The sequence below is a fragment of the Sinocyclocheilus grahami genome, unplaced genomic scaffold, assembly GCF_001515645.1.
Source record: "Sinocyclocheilus grahami isolate Dianchi unplaced genomic scaffold, SAMN03320097.WGS_v1.1 scaffold11.1, whole genome shotgun sequence".
NCBI lineage: Eukaryota > Metazoa > Chordata > Actinopteri > Cypriniformes > Cyprinidae > Sinocyclocheilus > Sinocyclocheilus grahami.
The window spans coordinates 1,896,965-1,923,535 of NW_015505190.1; the positions used below are offsets into that span (position 1 = coordinate 1,896,965).

General features: G+C 38.0%; 3 protein-coding genes and 1 pseudogene across 5 annotated transcripts; all 4 read left to right on the forward strand.

Moving 5' to 3' along the window:
* The first annotated feature begins 330 nt into the window (after positions 1 to 330).
* On the forward strand, positions 331 to 2,418 carry LOC107596533 (trypsin-3-like). The gene is made up of 5 exons (XM_016287289.1): positions 331 to 417; positions 652 to 808; positions 1,007 to 1,266; positions 2,000 to 2,136; positions 2,229 to 2,418. Exons 1-5 carry the CDS (start codon positions 378 to 380, stop codon positions 2,376 to 2,378), a joined length of 744 nt encoding a protein of 247 aa, XP_016142775.1. The 5' UTR covers positions 331 to 377; the 3' UTR covers positions 2,379 to 2,418.
* A 1,053-nt stretch (positions 2,419 to 3,471) lies between these two features.
* Positions 3,472 to 9,683, forward strand: LOC107596223 (trypsin-1-like; annotated as a pseudogene).
* Positions 7,538 to 19,436, forward strand: znf576.1 (zinc finger protein 576, tandem duplicate 1). 2 transcript variants are annotated; one of them, XM_016285836.1, is made up of 10 exons: positions 7,538 to 7,618; positions 9,673 to 10,345; positions 11,507 to 12,028; positions 12,336 to 15,820; positions 15,982 to 16,168; positions 16,344 to 16,502; positions 16,614 to 16,703; positions 16,791 to 16,986; positions 17,104 to 17,287; positions 17,861 to 19,436. In XM_016285836.1, the coding sequence occupies exons 2-10, from the start codon at positions 9,733 to 9,735 to the stop codon at positions 19,085 to 19,087; spliced, it is 6,663 nt and encodes a 2,220-aa protein (XP_016141322.1). In that variant the 5' UTR covers positions 7,538 to 7,618; positions 9,673 to 9,732; the 3' UTR covers positions 19,088 to 19,436. The 2 variants fall into 2 exon arrangements, with proteins under 2 accessions (XP_016141322.1, XP_016141330.1); XM_016285844.1 differs by lacking the exons at positions 7,538 to 7,618; positions 9,673 to 10,345 and having other exon boundaries at positions 11,639 to 11,704; positions 11,853 to 12,028.
* Positions 19,437 to 19,729: 293 nt separating this feature from the next.
* On the forward strand, positions 19,730 to 24,023 carry LOC107595472 (zinc finger protein 85-like). 2 transcript variants are annotated; one of them, XM_016285892.1, is made up of 5 exons: positions 19,730 to 19,856; positions 20,622 to 20,787; positions 21,164 to 21,279; positions 22,621 to 22,764; positions 23,018 to 24,023. In XM_016285892.1, the coding sequence occupies exons 2-5, from the start codon at positions 20,643 to 20,645 to the stop codon at positions 23,804 to 23,806; spliced, it is 1,194 nt and encodes a 397-aa protein (XP_016141378.1). In that variant the 5' UTR covers positions 19,730 to 19,856; positions 20,622 to 20,642; the 3' UTR covers positions 23,807 to 24,023. The 2 variants fall into 2 exon arrangements, with proteins under 2 accessions (XP_016141378.1, XP_016141370.1); XM_016285884.1 differs by having other exon boundaries at positions 19,731 to 19,856; positions 20,619 to 20,787.
* The last annotated feature ends 2,548 nt before the right edge of the window (positions 24,024 to 26,571 follow it).

A 26,571-nucleotide genomic window follows, 5' to 3' on the forward strand; every position in this document is an offset into this window, starting at 1 on the left:
GACTTGTCAAGCTGTTCTTTGTGTGTGTAGAGTCAATGCATGATCAATACACCATGTGCTATTAAACAGTTAAGTAAACAATAACTGGCTGCCTGTAAGTTGTGCTTTACTAAAAAGTAACAGTTTTTTGTTTTTATTAAAGCTTTGTACTCGTACGTGTACACTACCTTGGATTTATCATGCTCATGGAGAACAGTGTGATAAGAACTGTTGTCCCAGGTGCAATTTTTCTCTTTTGAATCATTTTCCATGATCTTATTGGTTGTTCCGTAGTTATTGTGTGAAACCAATCACTTAAAAACATGAATTCTATTCTTGAACTGTGCAGAAGTTTGCTCTCTAAAGTTTTGTGGATGTGAATACTCCTCTTCACAGCAATGAAGAATATTGTGTTTGCTTTGCTGGTTGTGGCTGTGGGTAAGTAGATCTTTCTTATTAATCATTATGCCAATTGTTAGTTTCCTACGCTGACCTGTAATATTCCTTAGTCTTTAACATGAATAAGAGACATGTTTACCAGATGAAACTGCAAATATTAAAAAGAAACACCAGCTCAAGTAATCAAAGCCAATTACATTGTGATTTCCTTTACTTTATCTGTTATCTTTTACTTTACGGCACTGTTAACAATTAAACATTCATTTTCTGAAGCTTGCAGCACAGATGATAAAATCATTGGAGGTTATGAATGTTCGCCAAACTCCCAGCCTTGGCAAATCTACCTTACTTATGATAATGGGCAACGCTGGTGTGGAGCATCTCTGATTAATGAAAGATGGGTTGTTTCTGCTGCTCACTGCTACGTTTCGTGAGTATATCGTACATTTTATTATTGTAAACCTCATCAAACACCTTTTTAATATTGTGTATTGTGAATGTGTGCACTCAAATTGTTGACTGTAAAATGTAACAGATGCAGGACTTGTAACAACAAAAACATTACACATTTCATTAAAGATAAAAGATGTACTACAGCCCAGTAATGTGTGAGTTCCTTGTCAAATAGAGCTTCTCGTCTTACTGTCCACCTGGGAGAGCACAATGTGTACGATGAAGAAGGCACAGAACAGCGGATAGGGGCAGAGAAAGTGATTCCTCACCCAAAATATAACGATTTTACATATGACAATGATTTCATGCTGATCAAGCTGAAAGAGCCTGCCGTCTTCAACCAGTATGTGCAGCCAATCCCTCTGGCAACCAGCTGCTCTTTTGCTGGGGAGCAGTGCTTGGTTTCTGGATGGGGCAATCAGATCACCACTGGAGGTGAGATAATGGAGGCCGAGTAATGAAAATCTTCTGTGTTATAAAACAGATAGTTCAGTCTTCAGATCTGATTGATTGAGCAGCAAGATGTAATAAATCTCCCCCATATCCTAAAATAGTGTACTATTTGAGGTGGCAGCCATTTGTATGTAAAGGGGGCAATGTCAGATGCAGAGTATGGTTCCATTCAGTCAGAGGATATCAAACATGTTTGAGCCATCTTTAAAACACATTGAATTGGTCATGCATCTCCTAGCAAACAAGACACACATGTCTGTGTAAGTGTTCAGAACAATTTGAAAATCTAGTAGTGTGTGTGAGATCCTCCGTCGTTTTGTATGATGGCTAGAGTTTTAAAATCTGTCCCGATTTTAAGTTGTGTAGTGCATTCTAGCCTGGACTGTTTTTGAGCGAGTCATTTGAACTATTCACTAAACACATTACTTCTAAGACGATTACTTCCTTCAGGAACCAAACACAACTACGGTTTATTGCTCCAATGCTAATTTTGACAGTCACAAAACAGATAATCATTTGGTGGCTGTTTAATACGTTTTCGTTTCAATAAAGCATCTAATATGTACATTTGTCAGTAATGAACTGTTGTATAAAAGCCTTCTTTTACGAGTACCACTGCTTGTATTTAATGTGATGTGCTATTAAAAGATTAATTCAGCAGTTTGGTATGTACAAGGTGCAAAGCTTTAACGTTGTTCATATCCTCTTTTTCCAGTTGACTATGCTGACAAGCTGCAGTGTTTGGATTTGCCTGTGCTGTCAAGGTCACATTGTGAGAGTGCGTATGGATGGCAAATCACTAATAACATGTTCTGTGCTGGATTCATGGAGGGAGGCAAAGACTCATGTCAGGTATGTTATTGACACTGTCGTTGTCTTTATATGTGTTGCATATTCTCATACAAAACCACACTTACCTAATTTTATTTTCCAAACTTTCACAGGGTGATTCTGGCGGCCCTGTAGTGTGTAATGGGGAACTGCGAGGAGTTGTTTCTTGGGGCTATGGCTGTGCTCAACAAGGCTATCCTGGGGTTTATGCTGAGGTGTGCCGCTACGCTGACTGGGTCCAGTCCACCATAGCTAACAATTAACTAGTTGTTCAGCCAAGTTGGACCTTTGTCTGTAATTAAATTCAGCTTGAAATGAATAAAAGTTTTCTATTCTTCGTTTTATATGGATATAGTATTTTAAAAGGTTTTTCTACTCATGCTTGCTCTCAGCACAAATTTCAAGGCACTTGGAGATACACTTTCAGGCTATATTGTAGAGATTCAAGTCCTGTAGCCATTATAAGTCCACAACTTTGTCAGCATAATTGTCAGCACTGTGATAAATCCTTCTTGTCACTGCATTACAGCAGCAACTGAGGGAGTCACATGTCTGTTCTTTGTGTTCACAATCACAGACTTGTGATTTCAGAAATCAGAAAAGACATGATCAGAATCATCAGACATTGGTTGCTCTGTCTCATCAGACTCCACATCAGATTAAGATCAAGAACAGAAACATCATAGATGAGGCATGAGGGGGGGAGGGGGGGTGGTCATTTCACTGGGGAGTCTGAGCTTTATGAATGAGCTTTTGAACAAAACATGCAAGACAGGAAGTTTGATATATGCTTATTTTTAGACATCATGTGCCCAAAATACTACACATTCATTCAACAATAAAACAAACGTGTGTGGGGACTGATTATTGATGTGCAGCAGGCACTCATTTTAGTGGAAAAGAATGGTTTTGATCAAGAAGGAAATAGAAAAAGGATTCAGAGGAAAAGATGATGAGGATGACAACCAAACCTCTTTAAATGACAGAGAATCATCTGACTCTAGTGATTCTGATTCAGATCATTTAGGTGAGGCACATAAAGATAATCTGCGAGACCAGGAAATTCAGATAGACTGGGAGGGTTTTGAATGTGGGAGTATGAGTTTCATATGCATTAAATGAGCCATGCAAGTTATATATACCCTCAGTTTTATATGCTCATCCACACTACTTTTGGACACGGCCACTAAAGTTTCAGATGACTGCGTAAGGTATTAGTTTATTATTATTTAGTAATCATTAATATATGGCACTAACATTATCACTTCTTTAAAAACAATAATGCTGTTCCTGAACTTTGCAGAATCTCTTTCTAAACTTGACTGGATTTGACCTCTCCTCCTCTTCTTCACTGCAATGAGGACCATCGTGTTTGCTTTGCTGGCCGTGGCTGTCGGTATGTAGATCTCTCTTGTTAGTTATTGTCCATGTCAGTTGTTATATAGTGTCTACCTACACAGACCTATAATATTCCTTAGATAGTCTTTAATGTTACTATGATACATACTACAAAATTGTTAACCAATAAATAAACTGTAAACATGACAAACAGAAACATGCACCTTGTGCAAAATTACATTTAATATATATATATATATATATTTTTTTTTTTTTCTGTATTCAATAATTCAATGTTTTTTTTATTCTGAAGCTTGTAGCGCAGGAAAGAAAATTTATGTTAAAGTTATGACTGTCCACCCAACTCCCAGCCCTGGCAAGTCTACATTACTTCTAATGGGCAACCCTGTGGAGGATCTCTGATTAACGAAAGATGGGTTGTATCTGCTGCTCACTGCAAGATGTCGTGAGTATATATCCTCATTTTTATTTATTTATTCATGAAAAGGAAAAATGTATATGATATTGTTTATTCTTGTCTAAATGTGTACTGAAATCGATGGTTGTAAAACTTAACAGTGGCAGGGTTTCAAAATAATTTATTATCTGTAATACTTGACATCATCATAATGTCTTAAGAGATTAGATAAAACCCATTTGAGACTATTCATAGACGTAATATATAGGTAGGCAATATTGCTGTTAAATGTTGTATTACAGCCCAGTAATGCATGAGTTCCTTGTCAAATAGAGCTTCTCATCTTACTGTCCACCTGGGAGAGCACAATGTGTATGTTGAAGAAGGAACAGAGCAGCGGATCGGGGCAGAGAAAGTGATTCCTCACCCAAAATATAATGATTATACTACTGACAATGATTTCATGCTGATCAAGCTGAAAGAGCCTGCCATCTTTAATGAGTATGTAAAGCCAATCCCTCTGGCGACCAAATGCTCTTCTGCTGGGGAGCAATGCTTGGTTTCTGGATGGGGCCGCACTGAAGAAGGTGAGATTTCAAGTAATAAAAATATTTTGTGTTTTTATTTACATTATGTCAGTGCTTAAAGTATTATTTATATCATATATAAAATATAGGAATAAAATACTTAAATTAACAACAAAACAGTAGCTGATTCAGAAGCGCCAGATTGTCATAGCAAAGTCAGAATTACCTCCTCTCCTAGGTTCATGAAACGGTCGTCCATAAAATGCATTGCTGTTCTGTTAAAGATTCCTAAATGCATCTACTTCTGGAAGGCCAAATAAAGTGCTTTTGCTTTCGCCTAGAAACACACAGCGTCTCCCTGACATGCTGAAACAACACTAACTGCGGTTGCTGAAACCACACCTTCTTTCTTTGCGTGCACATTTGGCCGGCATTATGCAAATATTTCCACATAGTGAGGTAGATATGTGGGGGCGTGTTAGAACGAGCCGTTTTAGGGGGGCGTGGCATAGTCTTAACTTTGATAAAGAATATCTCTTTGGTTTTGAGACTTTAGTCTTTGCAACTTCAGAGATCTTATCTATGCACAATCAGCTTGTAACACTCCAAAGAGAAAGGAAAACTTGAAATCGCATCATATGACCCCTTTAATGCAGCCATTTCCAACTGTTGCTTGCTTGAGGGAGTTTCTGCCTTTAGTCTGCTCTTCAGCTGGTGAAATTCATGTTCAGTTTAAATCTGGATTCAGTTCCCTTTTTTACTCCACATTTTTGCTTTCCCATCACTTAGATAAAGGTTCATCTTTGTGTTATCTGTCCATAAAACTCTGTTCCAAACATCTACTGGCTCACCTTTGTGCTTTTTTGCTAACTCTAATCTTGCCTTTCTATTTTTGGTGCTGGTCAGAGGTTTGCATCTGGCTGTGTAGCCTCTGTAGTTCTGTGTCAAAGTCTCCTCCGGACAATAGATTGTCAGAGCATCACCTCAGCTTTCTGGAGCTTGTTGGTGATTTTACAGTCATGTATTTTAGGGTTCATTTTCACAGCTTTTATGATTTGTCTGTCATCAACTATACTATTGTTTTTCTCAGCCGATCAGGTCGTTGTTGGTTGCTGATGTGTTCCAAACTCTTGATTTCTCCATGCCCTTTGTTTTTGCTATAGCTCTAATTGACTTCCTCTTTTCTTTGAGCATCCAAATTGCTTGCTTTTCTCTCAAAGTTATCTCCCTTGTCTTCATCCTGGTTTGTGTGTGTCGTCATCGAATGCAAGACTCATAAAGCAGAAGCAATGGATATAACTGATACGACATATTCCCTGCTTGTAATGTCTGAAGAAGTAATGCAACAGGACACAGCTGATTACTTAGAAAGACCTGTGAGGCAACTGTTCCAATACTTATGCTTACATCAGATAGGGGGATGACACTCTAAAATTGCAGATCTTCTTAGCTGGTAAACGTGTGTTGAATAACCCAATAATAAAATGTGACATCCTGTAGTTTTATCTCATATTAATCTTTTAATAATATTTACAGATTTCTTGACTCCACAGCAAACAGAGCTATTTTGTCTTTACTGTCCCAAAATTTATGGAGGTCTCTCATAGTTGAGGTATACCTATGATGAAAATTACAGGCCTCTCTCATCTTTTTAAGTGGGAGAACTTGCACAATTGGTGGCTGACTAAATACTTTTTTTCCCCACTGTATATTAGTGCTGTCAAACCATAAATTGCGATTAATCGCATCCAAAATAAAAGTTTTTGTTTACATAATATATGTGTTTACTTTATATATTTATTATGTATATATAAATGCACACACATGCATATATTTAAGAAAAAAATTTACATTTATATATTAAATATATTTATATATGATACAATTTATATGAATATAAATATATACATGTAAATATTTTCAAAATATATGCTGTATGTGTGTGTCTTTATATATACATAATAAATATACACAGTACACATATTATGCAAACAAAAACTTTTATTTTGGATGCGATTTATTTGCATCCTCAGATTGAAGATTTTCAAATAGTTGCATCTTGGTTAAATATTGTCCTATCAAACCATACATCAATGGAAAGCTTATTTAAGTGAAAATGAAAGTGAAGTGACATGTAGCCAAGTATGGTGACCCATACTCGGAATTCGTGCTCTGCATTTAACCCATCTAAGTGCACACACACATACTGTGAACACACACCCGGAGCAGTGGGCAGCCATATTGCTGCGGCGCCCGGGGAGCAGTTGGGGGTTCGGTGCCTTGCTCAAGGGTCTCACCTCAGCCGTGGTATTGAAGGTGGAGCAGAGCGCTGTACATTCAGTCCTCTTTTCTTTGAGCATCCAAATTGCTTGCTTTTCTCTCAAAGTTATCTCCCTTGTCTTCATCCTGGTTTGTGTGTGTCATCTTCGAATGCAAGACTCATAAAGCAGAAGCAATGGATATAACTGATACGACATATTCCCTGCTTGTAATGTCTGAAGAAGTAATGCAACAGGACACAGCTGATTACTTAGAAAGACCTGTGAGGCAACTGTCCCAGTACTCATGCTTACATCAGATAGGGTACACAGTCGTGGTATTGAAGGTGGAGCAGAGCGCTGTACATTCAGTCCCCCCCTACAATCCCTGCCGGACCTGAGACTCGAGTTACTTTGGGTTACAAGTCCGACTCTATCCATTTGGCCACGACTGCCCCGTATTTATTCAGCTTATTTATTCATCTTCAGATGATGTATAAATGTCAAATTCAAAAAATGTACCCTTATGACTGGTTTTGTGGTGCTTCCAGTGTATAATGTAACTTTGTGAAAACATGGTTACTTAGTCGGTTGACTGAACAATAAAGACTTTTTTGCGCAAATCATAGCCTACATGTGACCTCAGTGCTTTGTCCTATATAATGCGCTGATATTCACGAAATGAAATAATAACTTACCTCTACAGTTCGCCCCACCAATTTTTGAGGTGCGAATGCGATGCGATCCCTGAAAAGACTAATATTTATTTCAAGGACTACAACTATTTCTGTGGACTACAACTCCCACATAGAGTCTCAGTTTGTGCGTGACGTCACATAACCTGCATCTCAGTGTTGTGATATGGCGAGCTCACATAAAGCCCATCAGATGATGGCAAAATCAATGGTCTATCAAGAAAATGCAGAGTAGAAAAGATGCTGGGAGGATGAAAAAGAAAACCGGTGAGTTGGGGATTTATATTAGTTAATGCATTGCTGTGGAGTCACATCTTTAAGGCTATGCATACAACCACGCACAGACGCGCCATATAACAGGCAGTTTTGCACACAATGGGTCAGAACAGCAAATCCTCTTGCTGGCGAAATATTGAAGGATCTAACCAATGCACGAGTGAGAGTTAACAGCCATGTTCTTGTAGTCGTGTTTATTTCGACTTCTCTTTCCTTCGTTGCTCAAATGATTTTAATGAACCTTTGAAGTGGGCTGTGTCTCAAAACCTAGTGATGATGTACATTCATAGGCAGCAGATTTATCATATCAATTACCACTTGAACATATTTCTTTATATTGTACACCTCACCAAGACGACTACTACATTAATTTGTTTCATGAATGTTGCAAAGGTTGCATTTACTCAATTATTTTATCGAACAATTCTAATTATAAGACAATTAGTTGCAGTTTTATTGATTGAGTGCTAAGAGTGCTGGTATAATCCAGCAGCACTTGTCATTGTTTGTGTCACTCCATATGTATGTATTGTACGTGTTCCAGACAGGCTGTCAGTCTGTGCATTAGTGGTGGGGATTGTTCATAGACTCTTTCTGTAGGTTACATTAATAGAGGAACCATCATTTCGAGTGAGTCATTGAATCATTCATTTAACCAATTTGTTCATAAACACTGATTTATTTAGGAAGAAAACACCACAACTGTATTTTGATCGGAGATGCAGTGGTCCGATTTTGCTTTGGCTTTGTTCATAACTATCTTCATTAGCAGAGCAAAACTGACAAAGTATCTGTGGCAGTATGTAAAATGTATGTGCCTATAACTGTAATCCAGTTTTTAATTAGTTACCCTGATTAATTATCAAAAATTAAAAATGTTTATTTAATAAAATAATTTAGAAGAATTTTTATTAAAATGTGTTCTTATTTAAAAAAAATAAATAAATAATAAAAAAGTAGGTGGTTTAAACTGCCCATATTATGCCCATTTACAAGTTCATAATTTTATTTTTGGGGTCTGCTAGAATACATTTAGGCCTACATGATTTATATATATTATATATAAGTATATAATAAGTATTTATATAAGTCTATGTCAAAACGAGAGATGAGATGAGTTTAAAGGGGTCATATGATGCGATTTACATTTTTCTTTTCTCTTTGGAGTGTTACAAGCTCTTGGTGCATAAAGAAGATCTGTAAAGTTGCAAAGACTAAAGTCTCAAATCCAAAGAGATATTCTTTATCAAAGTTAAGATTCAACCACGCCTACCTAAAACGCCTCGTTCTAACACGCCCCCACATGTCTACGTCACGATGTGGGAAGATTTGCATAACACCGCCCAAATGTTCACGCAAAGAAAGAAGGCGTAACTTTTATTCTCGCTGTAGTATTGTTGCTGCCGCCATGTCGTGAAGGCGCTGTGTGTTTCGTTGTGAAAGCGAAACTACTTTGTTTGGCCTTCCAAAAGAGGATGATATCCGCTTCGTCATGCCTAGAGCTGATCCGTGCAGATCACTGAGGAAATACATCAACTTTGCGCTGTGGATCGCCGGATCGGCTTTCACCGTGGACGAAGCGGAGTCCAGCCCGGGGTCCGTCACATGTGGTTGCCGCAAGCCCGTCGGCCGCTCCTTTGTTAGAAACAATAATGTACATTATGCGGAAAATAATGTGTTTTTTTAACTTTAAACTGCATAAACACATTTCATTACACCAAATACACAAAATAATGTTCTTTTTAGCAACATCATATGACCCCTTTAATGTGTAAGGCCCACTTTATTGGAAGGCTATTCAGATATCCTTAAGAAACTTATATATGACTGGGCTCTGTAGGCTCACTTCCTCCACCATGCTAATTATTGATATTTACATGCTAACATGTCTAAAAAAAAAAGAGTTCGATTTAAACAGCCGTAAATTTAGGCACATTTTTTGTTAGTTCAAAACTGTATGGTGCATTGTGACATTAGATGTGCATATATGTTTTTAGTGTGTTCCTCTTATTTTTGTAAATTAACTTGCATATTTTCTATTTTAGGAGAACTTTAGAGACCTGAATTCAATTTAACATCGAGTTTTACATCGGAATTTGAGCATCATGGAGCTTGCTAATGACCCACTCTGTGAACCATCTGCTCCTGAAACAAATCTGCACAATGAGCACCTTTCACTTTCAGACAGCCTGTCTCCTTTGGAAGCACCGTTAGATAGTATTGTACATGGAATAGAGGCTACAGAGGGTACAGAAAGAAACAGTGGCCTTGAGTTGAAGCTGGACCTATATGTCCCTGCACCACCAATAATAGAGCCTATAACCCCTGTAGAGGAAACAGTGGAGCATTGTGCACTTCCTGTAGTAACAGAAGAGGACAGCACACAACCTGAAGCTGCTAAAGAGGGAACAGATGAAACTGACAACTTTGCAGCCTTTCATTGTGAAAATCAGTCAAGTCTGGCTCAGTCGAGTTCGGATACTGTGACAGAAGTGGAATGTGAGCATGCATCCAATGAAACAAGCTCATCAGACTTGACGGCTGCAAGTTGTGTGCCTGTAGATCCCATAAGCTCTAATGAAACACGAAAAAGTTGTGCCAATATTAAATCATCAACTGGAAGTACAGCATGTAATGCAGACAGAAAGAATATCCCTCCAAAGAAGGACAAATTTAACCCTTTGAAAATTGACATGGCCAAAGTAATACCTCTCACCTGTAAGTAAAGACTCTTGTGTGTGTTTCCCCATAGCATAGCAATAAAATATTGTTTTATTGTTTTATATTGTTTTATATCTCATATTCAGTTGAGGTCAAAAGTTTCAGAATCTGCTAAATGTTAATTATTTTACCAAAATAAGAGGGATCATACAAAATGCATGTCATTGTTTATTTAGTACTGACCTGAATAAGATATTTCACATCAAAGATGTTTACATATAGTCCACAAGAGAACATTTTTATAAATAAAAATGACCCTGTTCAAAAGTTTACATCCCCTTGATTCTTAATACTGTGTTTTTAGCTGAATGATCCACAGCTGTGTTTTTTGTTTAGTGATAGTTGTTCATGAGTCCCTTGTTTGTCCTGAACAGTTAAACTGCCTGCTGTTCTTCAGAAAAATCCTTCAGGTCCCACAAATTCTTTGGTTTTCCAGCATTTTTGTGTATTTTAACCCTTTCCAACAATGACTGTATGATTTTGAGATCCATCTTTTCACACTGAGGACAACTGAGGGACACATATGCAACTATCACAGAAGGTTCAAATGCTCACTGATGCTCCAGAAGGAAAAAAACATGCATTAAGAGCCGGGGGGAGAAAACTTTTAGAATTTGAATATCAGGGTAAATTTTACTTATTTTGTCTTCTGGGAAACATGTAACTATCTTCTGTAGCTTCTGAAGGGCAGTACTAAATGAAAAAAATATGATATTTGACAAAATAAAATTGTACACATCTCCATTCTGTTAGAAGGTTTTCACTTTTAAAAGTTTTCACTTATAAATTCAACTATTTTCTCTTGTGGACTATATGTAAACGTCTTTTATGTGAAATATATTATTCAGGTCAGTACTAAATAAACAATAACATGCATTTTGTATGATCCCTCTTATTTTGGTAAAATAATTAACATTTTGCAGATTCTGAAAGGGGGTTGTAAACTTTTGACCTCAACTGTATTTACAAATGTTAAAGTTGGCATGAAACTGAAATTTATATTATTTTCTTAATGAATATTGCTGGTTTTATTTTGAACGATTCATTCATACATTTAATTTTTTAATAAATTAATATTTATTAAAAATTTCATAACTTGTTATTTCTGTGACTCACTTTTCTAATATGCATTGTTTTGTGTTTAATACCAACTTCTAGCATCCCAGCTCTCACTACAGTGCCTAGAATGTCACATCATCTTCAGTGACTCCAAAAGCAAAGAACGGCACCTTAAAATGAGCCACCCTGCAGAGTATCAGCAGTGCATTCTGGGAGATGCACTCTTTACTTGCTATGTTTGTGATCAGCATTTCACTTCCTCCACAGAACTCATGGCCCATCAACGCACACACACAGGTAATGAGCGGTTCAAGTGCCCCTTCTGTAGTGAGGCCTTCTACCAATCCTGTGAGCTAACAAGTCACAAAAAAAAAATTCACTTCAGCAAACATGGATACACCTGCTCGGAGTGTGGCAAGCCTTTCAAAACTTTTACTTTGCTCAGATACCACCAACGGGTACACACAGCAGAAAAGCCTTTTGTTTGCATGCACAAACAATGTGGTAGAAAGTTTTCTGCATCCAAGTCTCTTCAGCACCACTTAGAAAAACATCAGAAAGAAGATAACCAAGATGACCAGACAAATGCTTCAACCACCACAAAGAAAAAAAGACATCAAGGTAAATTACCAAAACCTTAAAACACCACAAATAAAACACTAAAAAGACATCAAAGATGATCTAATATCCAACATCTGCTGATATATACAATAACGATAACAAATGTAATACCTGCTGATAACCAATAAGGAACCAATAAATTGTGCATTCTTATAATATAATGTGCATTCATCACTCACTTTAAAAATCAAACCTGATTAGAAAGATAACGATGGATCCTCTTTAACAATTCAGCGTCATTGCAGATTGTTAAATGTAAATATTGCTGTGCTGACCATTTGATTTATTTATACTTGTTATTCTGCAGGAAAAAATGAGTGGAAATTCTCATGCTCACAGTGTGCTGCAGTCTTCAAGACTTCTAAAGCACAACTTCTTCACATCAAAAATAAACACTCTCAAGAGTCGAAAAGTAGAACTGTGTTGGTGCCACAACTAAAGCCACCTGGACCTGCTCTGACACAGACCGCAAATGGACAACCACAGACTCTGATCATGGAAACTGTCGGACCAGCACCACAGCAAATGAATAAGCTGGATCCTGAGCAAATTAAAAGGCTAATTGAAAAACTTGGAAATGTACAGAAAGTGAATCAGTTGGTTATATTGCCTTTGCAGCCACAAAGCTTTGGATCACCCCATTCACAGCCATTAATGCAACCATTACATGTGAATTTTATGGAGTCAATTGTTCAGCCAACACAGTGTGAGAAATCTGACACAGACTCATCAAAAACAGAGCAAATTAACCTTCAATTGTCAGCAGAAATTGGAGATTTGCAACAAAAGGAAACTGTTCTGTCACGAGAAGAAAAAAATCTTTCATCAGAAAACTCAGAGACCCAGGTAACAGCTGTTGAACTGACACAAACAGAGGTCCAAATGCAAATGGATGAAATTCATCTTGAACTTATACCAATACAGACTGAAACTTCAGTTTTGCTGGATCAAACACCTTTACAGGTTGAAGTACCACAGAATGATTCTGTTAATGAGATTGCACAAATAGCAGAGGAACTTATTCCAGTCACACAAGGCATTGCAGCTTTGGAAACTAATAATGAACCACCCTTAATTCCTCAACTGGAAACTGCAATGTCTCACCATGTGGAGGAGGAAAGTGTGCCAGTTGACACAGTAGCATTAGAGGAAACGGTTACCAATGTAGAGACACCATGTCCTACACAAATGCTTGATTCAACAGAATTGTCAGTGGAATCTGAGTCACTGGTGGTAAGTGAACAGTGTGATGTAGGCAAATTAAGTGAACCTCAAGAACTTCAGGAGATCCCAGCTCAAAAAGACCAAGCTGAGTCAGAGAAGGAACCATCCATGCCAGTGGAACCACAATCTCAGCCTGATTCTCTCAGCACTGTGCAGAATGACACTGTAATTGACATTCAACAAAGCTTTGTGCTAACACCAGACCAAACTAGAGCCAGTTTAGAGGATTGCCCTTTTGTTCAGAAGAAACTTCCAACAAAGAAAAAAAGGTCTAAGAAACAATTGGCTGACAAAATAGAGACCATGAAGGAGACAAGTGAAGTATGTGGTGGAAAGGTAGCAACAACCAAAAAAGTTAACACTTCAAAAAGTACATCAAAAGTAATTAATAAAAAAAGTGAAAAGGTGAAGAACCCAAAGCTTGTTGTCAGATTTGGACCAGCTGAGAAGAAAAAAACCTCTACACCGAAGGTAATAAAAACATCAAAAACCAAACAAAACCAGAACCAGCAAATTAGCAATCAAGACCAAGTTCCTTTTTTGTCTCGGCATGACCATAAATTGGATTTTAACCAAAAATTGCAAAAAGATAAAAAAGGAAAGGGGATTGAAAGTCCTTTAGAAGCAGCAGTGAAGACAACGGGTCAAATTACTAATTCATCAGACACTGTTTTGGTGGAAACAAAAGAAAGGCAACAAGTGAAACCCCAGAAGAGAAAAATTAAGAATCAAAACAAGTTGGACAAGAAGTCAAACTCTATCCAGGAAGCTCACCAAGATGAAACACTGGTACCTGTACAAAAGAAAAAGAAGCAAGGAAAAACATCTGAAGATGAATATCCCAAGAAACCTAAGGTTAGGAAAACCCAAAAGGATGGTTTAAGGAAGAATACCCACAAATTACCAAAGCATAAAATAACACAGGCAAAATCTAGACCTAATGTACCAGATCTGGCTCACATAGAGAAACAAGCATTGCTCTTATTAAAAGGTCACATGCAGCCTCAGCTGAAGGTACACAAGTTGGATGCTACTGATCTCGAGAAGTCACCCCCAAGCAAGTGTAATAACAAGGTGCTGAAAAAAACAAAAACTGCACAGAGAAAATCCTTGAAGGCAGCACACAAAAAGAAAACAAAATCAGGTGGAAATAATTTGTTAGAGTGTCAGGTAGAGCCCCTTTCATTTGAAATGCTCTCTGTTGAGAACAGCCCTGGTTCTGTGACTACAAAGCCCAAAATTGTACGGAAACGCAAAGCTCCTACAAAGATAGACCAGGAAATTGCATTGAGCCCTCCATATTCTCAGCTTACTCTCGGGTGCCAGGACTGTGGAAAGACATTCTCAGAAGTGTCTGCTTTACAGGAACATATGGCATCCTGGCACTCAGCTGGAAAGGCATCCTTCCCAGATGAGACAATTGATGTTGCTAAAAAACGAGTCATAAGACCTGGTCCTAATGCAAAATGCATTCCACCTAATGTCTTTGAAATTCAGGTTGCAGCAGATTGGGACATGGAGACTGAGGTGGGGGAGATTGTGGGAGAAAGACTATCATTCCCAGCGTTAAGTCCGTCTCCTTCTTTGACGCTTGCTTCTGATGGTGTTGAAGGAAAGGAACAAGAAGGAGACAAATATGTTGAAGGTATTGTTTCTGGGCTTGAGCAGCCTCCTGAGCAAAATCCTTTAGAAGTTTGCAAGATCCCTTCTCAGGCCTCAACACCAGCCTTAAGCAAAAACATCATGCCCCAGGAGCTCACAGAAAATACTAGTGAGAGTGTGTCAGAAAAAGAACAGTGCCATGAGGTCGGGTCCATCACAGAAACTTCTTGTGCTGAACTCAAAGATGCAGCAGAGGAAGAAATTAAAGAAGAACTGCCCTTAGAGGTGAATTTAGTCATGGTTGGAGAAAAAAATGCAGATGACAACCATAACGCTCAGATAGGTAACATTTCGGGTGTCTCTCAAGAGCATGAAAGTGAAGTGTGCAATTCATGTTCTCAGTCTCAAGAGCCTGCAAAATATGCCAGTGTAGCATTGACTCAAAATGTTCTTACTGAGCCAGAGATAAAGCAAGAAGAAGAGGAGGTACTTGTTCGTCGAGTTGATGATCATAAAAGAGTGATGGGAGAAAATTCTGTGACAAAAGGTAAGAAAGGAGTTGGAAGAAGCCGGGGCAAGAAACCGCTTGGAAGAAGGACTAGCACAGAAAACAGAAGTACAAAGGACATGGAAGGAAATAAGGATCCACAAGAATGCCAAGTTCTATATCATTTGTGTGTACTTGATACTCCGGAGGGAAAGAACAAAGAAAAGGACATGAATGAAGTTAATGCCTCTGAAACTTGTCAACCATCGTCTTCTGAGGAGGCTCCCGAGGAACAGGTCGTTTTTGAGTTGGACTCTGTTACCACAAGTGTAATGGATATTGTAAACTCTGAAGACAGTTCGTTTGAAGAATCTAGAGAGCTGGTTCGAGACGGCAGCTCTCCTGGAATCATACTGGAAAAATTCTTGACTGCTTGTGAGAGAAATATGGAAAATCCAAACACCCAGAGTCGGACTAGGGTGAGTGTTTTTGCATGTTTTCCAGACTCTTCAGATGTTGTCCTTTAACATTTGAGTATTGACTTTTAAACCCTTTTAGAGAGTATTGAGTATTTATTGTGTCATGTAATGTATACAGTATGTGTATTATGTATCAGAGTTACCTAATGTTCTCATTCAAGGCAAACACATCATCTGACGTGAAAATAGAAGAACGTTCTTCAAATCTGGTTCACCACAGTCTGATTTCTTCTGAGAGTGGTGTGATGCGTGGAGTACAAATGTTTTTTGTCAAAGCTGAAGACCACTTGACTACAACTGAGATGTTTCAGGCACTTCAGCCCGTCCATCATCGTGTTGCATGTCAAGGTCAGTTTTATCTAAATTATTTAACTGAATAAATATTCGTTTCTGTTCTAATAGTTGTATCAGGAAAATAGTTGGAGCAGCTTATCTGCAAAATCTTGCAAAACCTAAAATTGTGTACAAACTCAGTTGTGTCTTTTTCATAATTATTTAGCAAATTTTTCTATTCCTCTTTCAGACAAGAACAGAGATGGCACATCTTCAGACTCGCATGTAGTACCCCTGCAATCCTACAGCAAACAATGTATATTTTATCCTGTTAAGGAGGAAGAGAGGGAGCATTTAGTGGAGCCCCCTCAAGCGGATCGGATGTGTTTGAAATTGGGGGAACTTGCAGGTGAGAGACGTCATTGCACTGTTAATTGCAATGTTGAATACATTTGTGTGTTTTTTTGTATGTCATTATTCATCTGTCCCACCTATAACTTCCCAACTCTAACACCTGTAGGAGCTTCATCTGGAATTAAAGAATGTGATGAAGTCAGCGTGGGTTCAGTACAACTGGACATTCAGCATCTATACACAACATCTGAAGAGGGTAAATAAAAGAATAGGAAGTTTAATGCTTTAATGTGTGGTCTGTCCTGTGAGCTTAGTTTCAGAATGTGCTTTATTGTTTTTGTAGGTGATGTTAATTCTGAACAGCAGAGAACTCAAGGCTTTTTAGAATTCCTTTCTGAGAATTCAGACACGGATGATGCCGATAATGTCCACTCTGAACCAGAAGCTGAAACTATTGTGATGTCCTGTTACCATGGAATACAGAATAATGGTACAGTACATCAAAATGGCAGAGAGAGATGTGATTCAAGTGGGAAAACGTGAGTATTGTCTGCATTACATAAAATACTAGGAATGCCAAATTACTATCACTCAGCAGTCTTTAACAGCCGTTTTTTTTCTCTGTTCTTTATAAACATGACTGGTTCCCTAACAAGGCATACAGAACCAGAGAGGCAGCTCAACTGGAAGCCTATTAACTACTTTAATCAGTATTTTAGTTTGGACACGTGGAAAGAAATTGCTGTTTGCACAAGGGAAACATCAAAACTGCCAAACCTTGTTACAGAAAACGAGGTTGCACAGTATGTGGGAATCCACATTGCAATGGGAACTCTAAAGGTTAGTACATGACAACATTTGAAAAATGGGTCACTCCCAAAAGATGGTGACAAACCATGGTCCTTAATATTTTTTGTCATGGAAAAATTATTTAAATAGTCAGATAAAGCACAATTCTAAAACAGTTTATTAAATAATTTGAATTTGTTTGACTTTATATTGTTTTGAATGTTTTTATCACTATTATTTGAATTTGTCAAGTGCCCTGAAAAAAACCTGCCCCTACACCACTTATAGCATTTACAGTTATTTATTTATTGCTCATTTAGGTTTCCTGGTTTAAACATTAGTGCAAGGTTTAAAAAGTGTAAAAAAAAAAAAACTTTTAATGTTTTTAAAACACATGCCCCCCCCCCCCATGTCCCATGATTTTTACATTGAAAAATATCATATAGTTCATTTAGAAAATGTAATTGTTACATTGTTTAAAATATAGAATTTATTGATTTGTCTAATCAGTAGTATGTTTTAAGATGATATTGTCACCATCTTATTGTTGTACTTTTTCAAAAACTGCTCAGAAAACTGAGACATGTCTCTCCATCTCTCTTTGTCTGTTTTTCTACCACAAAGTTTCCAAGCACAAAGCTCTACTGGGAAGACTGCACACGAGTACCGCTGATCTCCGATGCCATGTCGGCTTCAAGGTTCTGTGAGCTCACTCGTAAAGTGAAGCTAGCCAGTTCTGGTGAAGCTTCTGATCAGCATTCTGAAGAAAGGAACAGAAACCAGCCGGGACAGAGTAATGAAGCTGACAGTAACAAAGAGGCACATAATTGCACGAACTTAAAGACAGATCCTTTGTGGAAGGTAATGTCATTGATTAGAAGAGTTCAAGATGGTTGTCGGGGACTGAAGCGACGTAGAAACTATGGGGTAGACCAGTACCCCCTTCCTTTTCAAAGACACCCAACCCATTCTTTACTTTACACAGTTGTCGTAAATGGTGGAGGGTTGGTTGTGGACTTCAACTTGAGTGTAGATGACTCCAATAGAGAAGATGTAGTCGAGAAAATGGTGTCTAGCGGTAAGGAGAGAAACGAAAGTATGGTGTTTCTTTGCAAACCAGAGCTTTCTACACCTTCTATGCTAGAGCATCTTTTAGAGGCTGGTGTGCAAAGCGCTGGCAAGGTCGGTGGAGCAAGAGGGCAAATAGGTGACGAGTTTGTGAGCTCGGATGGAAAACTCAAGCTTTTCAGGTGTCATCATGGCTTCATCCTTTCAGCAGTGGTAAAGGAAAAACCTCGCTCAACATCTCTTGTCAGCGGCTTCGAGAGAGCGATTAAAGCGGCAAATCTCAACCGTGACTTGAGAAGTCTTTATCGCACTCCCTGCACAAACTCAGCAGTCAGCGCTTGGCCACAGTCTGTTCTCTGGGACTTGATCGATCTGGTTTTGGTAAATGCATGGATACAGTATAAGCAAGATTACAGTCATATTACAGACCTGTTATCACTTATGGCATTTCGTTTGGAGGTGGCCAAAGCATTGATTCGCTCCAGTGGTGTTTACGTACAAGACTCATCACCTCCCTGCCCTCCTGCTCCAAAACTACATGGTCCAGATACAAACTCAAGACCTTCTCAGGTTCTTGAGACCCCTTTGCCTGATGAGCATACACGGTATGATGGCTTTGGGCACTGGCCGGAGCAGCTGGCAGAGGGTGAGGAGGCCAGGAGGTGTCGTTTCGGAGGCTGTGAGAGAACATCACGTGTGCGGTGTCTCAAATGTTGTGTGTTCCTGTGCATTTCTCGAAACCACAACTGCTTCCTGAAGTTTCACAGTCAGGGGTCTTCATGAGGCATACAGACTGTGCACATTTTAACTTCAACTTTTACTCATTTACTTAAATAAAAGGGTTAAACATTAAGTTATTGCTCATCATGACTCAAAACAAACCCTGAGCCATCCATATCTATTCTTGTCCAGGTTTTGTAGTGGTGCAAAAATGATTCAATTAAGCCCACTTGGATGTATAATGAATGTTATATTGTGATTGTTATATTTCCTTTTTATGTTGCTACTGAAGTTGTATTGTATTGTAAACCTAGCAAACATTAGAACATGTCCCATGCATTGTTTGCTTTCTATTTCCTAAAAGAAAAAGGTCATTTTAGAAAGTGATGTCTTCATTTAATAATTCCTGACTTCCTGCTCATTGTGCATTGTAAAGGCATCTTCAATCTATTTGTATGAAATAAAAGCTTTTACATTTTAGAGTATGAGCTCAGTCTTGTGATGAACACTTTTATGTATTTATATCTAACCTATACAATTATAGTAATTTTCTGTGCGTATGCAATTATTTTATATATGGGCTACACAATTAACAATGTTAAATCATTTTGGAAGCCATTAACTTGTTTTGCATGTCAAACAGGCCGTCTAGATATCTGTTATGCTTTCCTATGAGCACAATGGAAAGTTCAGCGGACGCCTTGGCACGTGATGCAGTTTTTTTTCAGTCTTAACAGCGAGTCACTGGCTATACGTTTGCGCCCCCTTTATTTTCATATGAATTTCTGGTTTATGCATTTTCCCTCCGGACAAAAGGGTTATTCTCGTTCAGGTAAGAATTTTGCTAAATTATTGTTTAAGACTGAAACTGATTGAACTTAAAAATAGAAATGTTTCCCTCTTTTGGGCTTTGTTTGAAGAGCTTTTGGGCAGCGAACTTGGTTGTTAGTCTGCATCAAGTTTAACCTCTAACTCAGCAGCTAGCTAACGTTAAAGCAGCTTAACAAAAAATAAACGCATAGCTCCGTTCAAACGTTTATTTTTACATTGGTTTCGATGCACTGGTAGTGGGACTAATTTCAATACATTAAGAAATTAGCTAGTTAGCTACATAGCATTGGTTTGGTTCGCAGAAGCTTAAGGCCACTGTAGGCCTCGTTAGTTCGGTAGCATGTAGCTTAGCATAGCTTAGTTAATGCGAACAAACGGTAGGCGGCTCTAAAACGCGCGAATGGAAACGTTTGGTCTCTTAACTCCGTTTCCTAAAATGAAACCATATTTTTATATTATGAACAAATATTTAAGGCTACTGCGATATTAAGTTATTAATGTGTGAAACAAAGGTAGGTATATGTATGTTACTTGAAGCACGTCCGCTATGTTGTATGTTTTAATGGCTCATGTGACTTTTCTTATTTAGCAGTGTCTAAACTTCTGTCTGAAAACTCGTAGAAACGGTTCAGTTGCATTCTCGCGTTAATTAATTGAGTGGCGCTTTTTAAATGGGTGACGGGTTTTGTGATACGTGCACACTCTTAACACGTTTATACCGTATTTGTATGCATTGATTAATTGACTATACTCTCATTTACAGCAGGCTTACACTTAATTCCTCATAATGGACTCCGACATATTGAATATAGAGGAGATCGTAATGGGAGGAGGAGAGGCTGCTGCCCCTGCTGATCTGCCCTCTGAGAAGACAGAGGATACCTACACCACCTCCATTCAGGAACATGCACCACCTCCTGTCATTCAGTCATGTGAGTATGAAGGAAAATCACTGATTTAGTGCTGGAATGGATTTGGATAGACCTCCAGGTTTAAATGTATGTTTCTAATGGGCACCTGTTGCATACAACTACTGTTATGCCAGTTTTGTATATAGTGTTATGGTAATGGTGTTTTTTTTTTTAAAGCAGGGATGGAAAAAATATAATCATTATTTAAGTCTTGGGGAGTAAGATTACTTAAAAGTATAACTCTTTTAAAGTTATGCTCTTAAATGATTTTTATGTCTGCGGTTGCCCCTTTTTATATCTTGATGTTACACTATATTTTATTATAAACTTGTAATTAGCATCGTCTCCCTTACTGGTGTTTGAATTGGTCGCCCTCTCTCTCGCTCTCTGTATTCAGACCAGCATGAAAGCCTGCAGTGTTTCCAATGTTTTATTACTTTCTGCAACTCGAAAGCCAAGGAAAGGCATATGAAGAAGAGTCATCGGGAAGAGTATAAACAGCAGCTTCAACAGGTTAGCTGAAGCATTACTTTGATAGCACCATAACACATATCTCTGATTATTTGAGATTCAGTCATTTACAGCATTCACAGTTTGATTTGATTAGATATGGTTATACTTCTAGGTAATATTATTACTTCTAGATACTAGCACTATTCAAGATGATGTTTGCTAGTGTTTCTCCTGTTATTGTCTCCTTAAGATTTTTGCTTCTGCTTTTTGTATTCCTCATTTGTAAGTAGCTTTGGATTAAAACATCTGAAATTAAATGTAATTTATCAATGTAATTAATCGTAATTGATCTAAACAAAATTAATATACTCAGTATTATACTCAAGCAAATATTCAACTTCTGTGTCAAACACCAGAATGGTTTCTCAGTTTAGTTTGCTAGTATCAGTTCTCATAATTGAGTGAGGATGTGTTGCTTTGTGTCTGTTTTTAAAGCATTCTTCTAATGCCACTGACTTTCACAGAAGCGTGCAGATGTCCGTAGAGATGAGCAGATGTATGTTTTGTAGGTGAAATCTCCATTAACCCAAATCAAGTGACTAATAAAATAGGAAAGCTGTCTGTTCACTGAATGTAAATCCTGTTCTCACTGACTCTGAAAAACACCACTGGCTTCACTCTTTTACACTTGATTACATTTGTTTGGTGCTAATGTTCTTATTTTGTTGAGCTTTATTTATGTTCTGCCAACATTTTTTGCTTCAAAATCAGAATGTTTTTTTTTTTTTTTTACTCGTGTACCAAATACCTGATTTTTCTGTCAAAATGACTTTTTTTTTAATGCTCTGTTAATGTTTTTAAATGATGGTAAATTCCTTATATTAGTTGCGTCAGCTATTGTGGTGTCAGCTTTATTTGACACACTTGGCAAACTGAAAGCTGTGAATTTGCCACCAGAGCTTTTTTTTTTTCAGAGGAAGGACCTATTTGTATTGTACTTCCCTTTTATTTTTAACGTAGTAGATGCAACAGTAAATTGTTAGAACTGGAATAGCATGACATATGACACCATTATAACCAATGCACCAATAAATATATATAATATATATCACACTCACAAACACGTTCTTGCGTATGTGGTTTCCGGGGACTCTCCATAATCGTAATGTTTTTTTGTTTTTTTTTTTAAGTACAAACTGTATTTTCTATCCCCTTACCCATCCATATTTCTTAATTGAATATATTTATTTAATAACAAAAATTAGCTTGTAAAATACAGAGCAGGGACCTTTGCAAGAAACGAGTGATAAATTCAAACATGAAATCATTTTGGTTTGATTTGTTGATTGGTTTGGTTTGCTTCAATGTATATTCACAAGCCTATTGTCTTTGCATCAACAGTGCGATACTCTGTTCACATGCTACGTGTGCGATCGAACCTTCCCCTCCTCTGAGGAACTGACACAACATCAGTCGACCCACAACAAGGAGGACAAGCCCTTCAAATGTGCACATTGCCAAGAATGCTTCCGCACATTCTCAGAGGTGAGAGGAGTTTTAAATGAATTTAAATAGAAAATGCTTGATTAGAAAAAATCTATTTTTTATTGAGTATTAAGTATCTTAAATACTTGATTACCAAAAATAGGTAATATACAGTTGCTAAAAATTTCATGCCATTGGCATTGTTATTGTAGTGTTTGAGAGAATGGCCATGTACGGTTGATTTACACATGCTATGATTGTAAATGTAAGCCTATGTTTAATATTTCAACATGCACCACTTTCTTTCCACAAGTTAACAACACATCGGCGGCAAGTATGTCCTGAACGTCAGTTCGTGTGCAAAGAATGCAACGAGATGTTTCGAAGCGCTGGACTTTTGCGTAACCATCGTTTGACCCATTACCCAGTGCCCATGGATGGGGAGGAGGCAGAGGATTCCACTAAGACCTACCGATGTGGTAAATGTAGTAGGGGATTTGAAGAAGAGGCAGAGCTCCTGCAGCATCAGGAGAACCACGCGGGTGACCGGCACTGCAACGGTAGTGCCGCTGTCAAACGTCGAGGGAGACCACCTAAAACTGAGGCCGGAGCAGCTGGTGAAAAGAAAGTGAAGCAAAAGGAGGAGGAAGAGGCAGAGGGGCCTGAGGAAACCAATCATTCAGAAGACACTTCTGCAAAACCAGCCACAGCTGAAATGAAGACAGCAGGAAGACGAGGACGCCCAGCCAAATCTACCCAGGAGCCCAAGGCAGAAGATGATAAAGCAGAAAATGATGACAAGAAACTTGTTCCTCAGCCAGCTCTGCAGATCCCTTGCACTGAATGTGACCTCACTTTCCCCAGCCTGACGCAGCTTCGAGTACATAAGAAAGAGAAGCACACGCAGCGCAAGCCTCACGCTTGTGGAGAATGTGAGGAGAGTTTTAACCGACCTGAGCAGCTGGAGGCCCACATGGCAAGGGCGCATAGTGCCGGCCGGCACACTTGCCCCACATGTGGGAAGAGCTTTGGCAGAGAAAGTAACCTGAAGGCTCATCAACAGAGCCATGGAAAAGAAGAGAAGCCAGTTGGAAAGAGATAATTCAGTTTGGGAGAATTTTAAGGGGGTATGCTAACAGAAGACGAATTCAATTTTTTTAAGTTTTGTGTATAGAAATGTAGGTGGGGACAGGGTTCACTTTAGATTTTAAGTTGTAACATAGCAGGGGATCGTTCAGCTGTGTGGCCCTCGAGATCAACACTATTGGCGCTTTTCCACTGCGTGGTACGGTTCGGCTCGGCACAGTTTGCGTTTCCACTGCAGTTCAGTACCGCTTTAGAGTGGGCGGGATTATTCACATGTGGTTATAGTTGCGCCGCCTGTACTACCACGACTCCTAAAAAAAACTTTTTCATTCTGCGTCGCCCCATCAAGCTCTTGCTGGATCCGCTCCTCTGCTATCAACGAGAGGAACGGCTGTTCTTCTACAACAGACAACAAAACGTTTTGGTTGTTAAAAAAAGGTGCGCTCGTTCAAAACAGTTGCGTTCGATCCTTCGCTGGCTGTGCCGATTTAAATCTAGTGGTTCTGTTGTGTTTGTGTCGTAAGTTCAGTGACGCAGGTAGTGACGATTCTCTTCGGGCAATCCGTGATCAGCAGAGTTTACACGTCACGTTTTGGTAACGGTACGTTTCACTTGGAACCCCAACCGAGGTGGTACTAAAAAAAGTACCAGGTACCAGGTACTGTACCCAGTGGAAACCCCCCCCAAAAAGTGAACCGTATGGAGCCCCGTACCATGCAGTGGAAAAGCGCCGTATGTGAACACGTTATTTGAAAACTGGAAACCCAAAGGGTAGGGAGTTCACGGTAAACAATGGTAACCATGTTTGGGTGCCTCATTGTATCTCTTAACATCTGTACATAGTTTTGGCATGGAAAGTAACAGGATTCATACCATGACTGGATTCTCATTTGTAGGGTAACCATGTTGTAACTAATACCATCAAGAAAAACCCACAGAAAAGCCTTATTATATTGTCTAAGGCTTCACATTGTTGTTGTTGTTGTTTTTTTCTTTTTTGGGAAATTTTCAATTCTTTTCTATGAATCTAATGTGTTATTGTTTTTACATGATTTTTAAAAGTGTGTACAATGGTGAGTGGAAATATTTACTAAATGATTGTTTTCTTCCGAGATCGGGCTAAATTTGATTTAAAATGTTTCAGTTTTTTTACCGGTATGACTTGACATTAGACTTGAACTTAAATGTTACACACAACTAAGGCAGTTCTCTGATTGAAGTAAATGTCTGAATAATTAATTGAAAATATTTTAAATGTTTTCCGATGTATTTATTTTTCTGTGTTGATATTCTAATTTATGGTATATCCATAAAGAATTTCCATGATGATGAATTAATGAGATTGGAGAGGAGGTACTTAAAAATCATTGAAGTTTTTCAATTTAAGACTACAGTCAAGTGTGACTTCTCTAACTATCGCTATCACAGATTAAAGTTTCTTCAATTTTGCCATACTTTGGGGTTACGATAACATTTCATTTCTGCCTAATTGTGAAGCATTTATTGAAAAATCCTTTTAAATGGTATTTACATAATTGCTCTTAACAAAGATCAACTTGAACATCTGTTTCACAAGTTATCTATAATCTCTAAATTGTTCATGAAGATTGAGGAAAGTGGATATAGCTAAGTGCAATGGTCAGACTCCACTTTTCCTTTTCATTACCTTTTCAGTTAGCCTTTGTTTAGAAAGCTCAGCATACACAGAGCAGAGTTAGAGTGGAACTAAGTGGTTATTGAAAGCTTGTTTGATTAACTAGAACGTGAGCTCAGGACGGTGCGTGCGAAACATTTGTGAATCTTTTGTTTCGAATCTGTTTCGGAGCGCGTATCAAACCGGTCAGGTCACGTGATTTTAGCAAACGAAGCTTCGTTACGTCACACTGTTTCGGAACTCCGATGGTTCAGCGCTGGGGGGGGGGGGGGGGGGGCTGATCTCAAAGTGAACCCATGAACCACTTCTGGTTGCCCAGTTAATCATATGACATGAAATCCCACGACATTTTACTATAAAAAATAAAGAATTCAGGGCCAGATGTTGTGGATTAAACAAAGAATGACTTCCCTTTAACACAGATGGCTATATAGTTTAAAAAATGTGTGAAAACATTCAGTACTTTCAACCTACAAATCACATCATACCGTAACAAAATGAACTTGCGATAGAATTAAATCCACCTCCTGACTGATAACACTACTCTTGCCTGCTGGTTTTTATAGACAGCTCTAATGAAAACCCTTCATTAAATAATTACATAAATCAATTCGTTAAATAATTTAGTTAATTGTTTATTTTCTTTATTTATTTAGTCATTTATCAAATGAGGACAACAGAAGCAATCAATTGTAGTATTAAAACAACTAAAAACAGATCCAAAACTAAAAGCTAAAACTTTATAAATACTACCTATACACATTTTTAAAATAAAGAGATTAAATAAAAATGACAAATGCATACAACAACATTTCAAAACTTAACATTCAAATGAAAAACTAAAAATAAAGCTAAAAACAATTCAAAATATTAAAGAACAAAAGGTGTAAGAGTATAATAATGATTCTAACATAACACTAAGCCAAACACCAAAAAAACAACTACATGTATGTGTACAACCCCACACACATACATATATACTGTCTATGTACATACACATTTATAAATGCAATATATATATTATTTCATTTCCATTTAGTTTGTTGAGGTATTAAAATAACTCAAATTAAATAAAACTAAAAACTTAATAAAATACCTATACAGACATAATAAATTCAGACATAATT

Excerpts from the sequence above, each read along its gene's own strand:
- LOC107595472 (XM_016285892.1), top strand. The coding sequence starts at position 20,643 with ATGGACTCCGACATATTGAATATAGAGGAGATCGTAATGGGAGGAGGA. Across the intron at positions 20,788-21,163 it reads ACCTCCTGTCATTCAGTCAT|ACCAGCATGAAAGCCTGCAG; the intron begins GTGAGTATGAAG and ends CTCTGTATTCAG. Across the intron at positions 21,280-22,620 it reads ATAAACAGCAGCTTCAACAG|TGCGATACTCTGTTCACATG; the intron begins GTTAGCTGAAGC and ends TTGCATCAACAG.
- znf576.1 (XM_016285836.1), top strand. The coding sequence starts at position 9,733 with ATGGAGCTTGCTAATGACCCACTCTGTGAACCATCTGCTCCTGAAACA. Across the intron at positions 16,704-16,790 it reads ATACACAACATCTGAAGAGG|GTGATGTTAATTCTGAACAG; the intron begins GTAAATAAAAGA and ends TTGTTTTTGTAG. Across the intron at positions 16,987-17,103 it reads TGTGATTCAAGTGGGAAAAC|GCATACAGAACCAGAGAGGC; the intron begins GTGAGTATTGTC and ends TTCCCTAACAAG.
- LOC107596533 (XM_016287289.1), top strand. The coding sequence starts at position 378 with ATGAAGAATATTGTGTTTGCTTTGCTGGTTGTGGCTGTGG. Across the intron at positions 809-1,006 it reads GCTGCTCACTGCTACGTTTC|AGCTTCTCGTCTTACTGTCC; the intron begins GTGAGTATATCG and ends CTTGTCAAATAG. Across the intron at positions 1,267-1,999 it reads CAATCAGATCACCACTGGAG|TTGACTATGCTGACAAGCTG; the intron begins GTGAGATAATGG and ends CTCTTTTTCCAG.